Here is a 6000-nt window from a genome sequence, read left to right as displayed (position 1 = left end):
AAAAGCAAAACAAGAATGAATTAGCATATAGCACAGATGACAAAATTGCTTTAATGACTGGTCGGTATTCGATGACAAGTATATTTCAGCGCACCAGAAGTCAGAGGGAGATGCGGTGTTGCTTTCTGTCGTTCCGCGTACTGAGAACAAACGCCGAGAAAGTGGAAGATGGTTTTCAATGTCGCGCATACCGATAACAAGATCATAGCATGTGGGAGATGGTGTCCGGTGTTTCGCATCCGCTGTACAGAGTAAAGGCGTCTTAGAAACAAAATTGCGCGTGATAGCGACGCCACATGTCTCGGCACAAACGCATCCGAAGAAGGAAGGAAGGAAAACTTTATTCGGTCCTGCAAGTAGTGATAATTAGCCACTAAGCGGGCCGTTCCCACGTCGGGACCGAAAGGCCAAGCCTCACGGCCACGTCGTGAGCCTGCTGGACAGCCCAGAATTGTTCATCCAGGTCCGGGCTGCGAAGTGCAGCCTCCCACGACGCATCCGAAGAGGGAGCCCGGAAACTCAAACCCACGTATGTAGCTTATAAAAAACGCCCCTGGCGGGGATTGGTGACACGAAACAGTATGCGCCAGCGTAAACGTGAACTAATTTCTTCGGTCATGAATTATGATGTGCTGCTGAAAAATATGTGAAAGTTGTTTAAGTTTACTCGGATACGTTACAGGCATTACTAAAAGAAAGTCAAGGAGGTAGCGTGCTGCTCTGTGCGTGTTTCAGTGAGCCCTCATAATTACGGAGTGATAAACATTCGTCTACGGCATCATCATTCATGTCGCGCTTGTTCATAAAAATAATTGACCGGCTCAAAGCGAATGGAAATTTAGTCATTTGCTGCAAGCTTCACGAGAAAGAAGCAACTTTTTTAGCATTACTAAAGTTAACGCGTCACATTGAACGGCATGTCAGGCATGGTGGTACTTCCCACGGAAACAACGGAGCTACTTGTTTTCAGACAAAAAGGCAAACGAAATAAGACAGCAACCTATATCGCAGTCTTCCTGCAAGGCCGAGTCATACCATCAGTTTGCCACCTCCGCATCTTCGGCCTCCATCTACAGAAAGATGAGGCGGGACCCACACCATCCGACGCCTCACACAGACTGTCGCGCAAGTGATGCGAATGGCAGGCCATGTCACATCTCGTCACCACAGCCTAAAAAAGAGGCCGACGCAATAGCACTCATCCAAGCTCTCATAGTCAGCCGAGTGACCTATATGCGGCCCCATACCTGCCTGTCACCGCATCAGAACTATAACGAGCTCAATTTCGTTATTCGTAAGGCGCACAAACAGGCACCTGGACAACCGCCTTTTGACTCGACGCCCTCGATATTCACAACACAACAAGAGAAGTAACTGAAGCGCACCTGACCAGTCGGGGAGAGCGTCTAGCCGTTAAAACCACAGGATGACTCCAACGTCTGGGACATCTGACGAAAGGACGGGGACGCGAACAGACCCATACCCTGGCCCCTCAAATCCTAGAACACATCCTGGTGGCCCCCATCCCCCGGAACATGCATCCATAACATCACACTGCTCGCTGCCAAGACAGGGCCCAAGCTCTACAGAAGCGCTACGGCACCCTCCCGACAACACGACAGATGCTGCACCCTACCTACATCGGCGTGTTTCGACAGCCTGCGTAGTCGACTCAAGACTGCAGGAAGTAGTGCCGGCTATACGGTTCGCTCCAGCAGCATCTTCGAGGCAGAAGAAAAAGACGTTGCCCTTGCGACTGTCTCTAGTTCGTCCATTCAACGTGCCACAGTCATCACCGATTCCCAAACAGCCTGCAGGAACTACGCCAAAGGGCGTATCTCCGGCGCTGCCTATAGAATAACTACATAACACGAAGACACTACTGAACGTAAGCACCGTATGGATGCCAGGACATGAGTCCCTTCGCGGAAATCGGCGCGCATGCGCTGTAGCCCGAGTCCACGCCACAGCTGGGCACCGCAACAAGAAGGCGACTCAGTTCCGTAGGCGGAAATAGTACGCGTACGCAATACAACGCCGACCTCGAACACAACAGACTCATCAGACGCGTATACCCACTCCCACACAGGTAACTCTCTCGAGAGAAGACGTGGCATGGCGCCGACTTCAAAGACCAAGACATATCCACACCTTAGCCTCCTTCAGGCCATGCACTTCGCCCTTTACTCGTATAAACGCCCTCACTGTGGCGACGCCTCCCTCTACCGCACCACATGGAAATGCCCCTACACTCCGACGACCCCCCACCCCACCCACTAATAATCAACCCCACCACTGAACGGTGGGAGGCTGTGCTGTCCAGCTCGGACTCGCGGGACCAGAAGCAGCTGGTGTGGCAGGCCTGGGAGGCAGCGAAAGCCGCAGGAGTCCCTCCCAGGCGCAAGTAGGAAGACCATATATGGCTTGTGTATCCTTTTCCTTTGTTTTTAATTCTTAATCGAGTTATTTCCTCCTGCTCCTCCCCATAGTGCTCATGCGTTGCGACTCATCGGGCTGCACTGAAATGGAGTCATATTAAGTGTTCAGGGAATTCAGTTTACCCGCAGCACAGTGTTATAAGCTTGTTTTTTTGCTTTGCCACCATTGGACAGAAGTGGCAAGACTAGTCATGTACACCCTTCAATTTTTTTAATAATATCGTGCGAGGATCGACCGCACAGCGAGTCAGCCATCCTTGTAGCGAACACAGAGCCGCAGAACACATTCGAACTGGAAATTGTTTTACGCACACCCCGCATACGGTCGCCGATCCCGCCGCCCCTTTTCCGCGACAGGGTTGCTGACATAGTGTGCGGTCGACGTTCTTTAAATGCTTCGGGACAACACCAACTTCCAAGCTATGTTATTTCCTACTTTAATCACGAAGGTGTCTTAGCTGTCGGGCACACCTCAGCTTCCGCTAAACTGCACTTCAGTATTCATGCTCACACGGGCAACCGCCGCTTGAGAGTTTTAATACAAATACCGGCAGGCACTTCATTAGACGGAGAGCTCTCAGCTCACGCATCCACATACGTAAGAGTCGTGATTCTGGGCTACGCCCTATAAATCAACGCATAAGGGTGGGTCAGGAATAGTTGCGCAGGAAGAGTGGGGAGAGGGGGGGGTGGCACCGACGCGCGGGATTTAGGCGCGATTTCGTTCGCTTTCCGTTTTTTGCCTTGTCCGCGGCGTCGAAATGCCTCAATAAACGGCACGCTGGGCCATTACGCCCTCGCGCAGAATAGGCGAGAAAAAAAAGAAATGGCCACCCACCGCATGAATACGAAGCATGCGGGCAATAATGCTCAAGGACGCGGCGAATAAAGAGCCCCAAGCCGCGGGCGTGAGCATTCCAGAGCTTGCGAAGCGTGCGCGAGCGCCACCAGTGTGCTGTACGTACGCCCACGCCAACTCGTGGTCGAAGAAGAGGGGATGAGTGAAGAAAAAAAAAATAGGAAACGTGAACGTCAGGGCGTTACCCCTCCGGCGCAAACGGAGCTGCAAGTCTTGCCCGGCGGCGTGACCCCTGCGATGGCGGTGTGAGCAATTTGCGCGGGGGTCGCCGTTGTCCGCGGTGCGTCGGCCAAACTTTTTTCTTCTTTTTGAGATGTAACGAAGGTAGAAAAGGTAAGAAACCTAAGGGGAAAAGGCGGGGAGGGGGGGTGGGGGGAGGCTACGTGTGATGCCATCAGACGCCGCCACATTGCGCGAGTAAAATTTCAGCGCAGGCAGCTTTTGTTGAGGTGAAGTCGTCTCTGGCCTCGCAGGGATGCAGACATGGAGGGATGACTCGCCCAGCGTATTTATATTTTCGGACGTGCGTCTTCTTCGCTCCAGGATGTGCGACACACCCAGAGTGGGTCGCGCTGGTTGGGAGACAGTACGTTTAGGTTTTCCGTTCATTTTGATTTTTCTTTCTTTCTTTTTTTATATATATATGCGAGCCTTATTCATGCCCTGCGGCAGAAAGATCCGGAATGCGCGTTGGTCAACCGCGCCCATATTCACTGCGTATCTTAAAAACAGGCATGGACGTGTTCTCGTGGACATCTGGAGATGCCTGTCCGTCGGACGACACGTCTGGACACGCCTCCAGCAGTGCTTCGGAAAGAGGAAACTTTAGCTCACAGAACGTGCCGGTGTTACTAAACGTGTTTAGCCAAGCCGTTAAATACGTTTATCGGACAACAACATCCACTGCTTGCTTGCTTGCTTGCTTGCTCCTCACTTGTGGTGCTTACCAACTACGGGGCATTGACCAAGAAGCCGGCGTTTAAATGTTGAGAAACCTAAAATCGTATTAAAATGACCTGTCCACTCGGGCAACCCGACAATGGTCATTCACAGATGTCAGTCCTACTTTCGCGCGTGGTCTTTAGGCACCTATATATTCAGCGCAGTAGTCCGAAACGATATTGAAGTGCGAATAATTCAGTGTCGTATATCGAGGACATCATTTGCATTTCATGTGAGTGTGCGTTCCGCTTAATTTTTTTTTGTAGATAAGAATTTACATTCCATGATTTTGCCTTTGATGGATAGAGAGCACCGGCATCCTATCGACCTTATCTGCCAGTAGACCTTTTCCTCTTCGTCTTTTGGCGTAAACATCTCCGCTTTCGGTGCCTGCTCGCGATCACCGGCCATGCGTCGGAGATTGTGCGTAGATCGTACACATTGGGTCGAGGCAACGAGCGGTAATGTAAATTAGTATTCCCTTTTCTTATTTTTTTGCGCCTTCGATGTGAGCGATCGATACTTTCATTTAGGAGAGTACGACAGACGGAGGCCTCCGCGGAACGTGCATGCTGCAGACAACACCAGCAGAAGACATAAAAGCAGAAGTGAATCGTGACCAAAAGAAAAGAAAGGAAACTTCGTCAGGGAATAGCGCGCATTATTATCTCTCGAACCGACTGCACGCAACCGTCACAAAGAAAGCAGGCAATGGCAAAGTGCTCACGAGCATACTCTTGGAAGAACATGAACACAAAACACGTCGGCTGGCTTCGAAACTTTGTATTCACCGGGAGCATCTTCTCGAGCCCGAAAAGCTGCGTATCGCGAGAAACCGAAATAACAATTACTATATACGCCCACGGATGCGATCGCAGACAATGGCGGAAACAATGGCGGAAAGCGAGGTACGTGTTACAGCAACGCGCCGCGTATACGCGGGGTCTGCGGCGGCAGTTGCTAACGGGATTGGGAGGGTCCCGCTGCCAGGTTGTCCAGCATCCTGCCCAACGTGTTGGCCAGGGATTCGTTCGAGCGACGCGCGCTCGGCTGGCCGGAGCCAGTGGTTGCTTGCGCGGCGCCACCGGCACCGGCGGCTGTGTCGGATGGCTCCTCCGATATGGACACCCTTCGGTGACGCTTCCGGTCTCGTGGTGGCGGCGCGTCGTCGTTAACCTGCGACGTAGGTAAAGCAGCAACACTGGTGTTACGACATCGTCAGTTAGATCTCTTTGAAAGCTTTAGAAAATACAGAAAGGTCAAACGTTCTATTTCGTTGGAAACGTAACTCGTTACGTATACGCATAGGCCCATAGAACGCCAACCGGACGGGGCGCAAGAATAGAATTACGACGGCTCTAACGGCCATTCCTCGCACCTTCCCTTCAACCCACAGTGTTATGCGTTGCATATTGCAATCACTCAGTTCAGCCCTTGGGCGCGGCCGGGCAGCCACCATTGAGGGTATGAGCCATTGTTCATTGCTGCGCGTCTCATATGTGGGTCTATTCTCTTTTAAGTTTGCTATGTTTGTTATTAAGTTGCTTCTATTTTTATGCGTTGCATATTGCAACCCCTCAGTTCAGCCCTTGGGTGCGGCCGGGCAGCCACCATTGACCTTTAGCGCAACCACGTGACGTGACGTCACGACAGCCGGAGGAAAAGCTGGGCCCCAACTCGCGCAATATGCAACGCATTCTTGGCTTAACCAAGCTAAGCCTGGCCATTTTCTCCTTCTTTCTTTTTCTTTTTTGTTATTGT

The 6000-nt window shown here is 51.6% G+C and overlaps 1 protein-coding gene across 1 annotated transcript in view; it reads right to left on the bottom strand.

The window, feature by feature from the left end:
• Window positions 1-5007: 5007 nt before the first annotated feature.
• LOC135908472 (uncharacterized) overlaps window positions 5008-6000 on the bottom strand; it is a 125872-nt gene continuing 124879 nt past the window's right edge. The window contains exon 17 of the mRNA XM_065440249.2: window positions 5008-5415. Coding sequence (XP_065296321.1) covers window positions 5200-5415 — 216 coding nt within the window. The 3' untranslated portion in view covers window positions 5008-5199. The remainder of the gene's footprint in view (window positions 5416-6000) is intronic.

This window comes from Dermacentor albipictus, chromosome 3, assembly GCF_038994185.2.
Source record: "Dermacentor albipictus isolate Rhodes 1998 colony chromosome 3, USDA_Dalb.pri_finalv2, whole genome shotgun sequence".
Classification (NCBI taxonomy): Eukaryota; Metazoa; Arthropoda; class Arachnida; order Ixodida; family Ixodidae; genus Dermacentor; species Dermacentor albipictus.
Note: the sequence above shows the minus strand (reverse complement) of the source record. Positions and strands in the feature narration are given on the sequence as shown.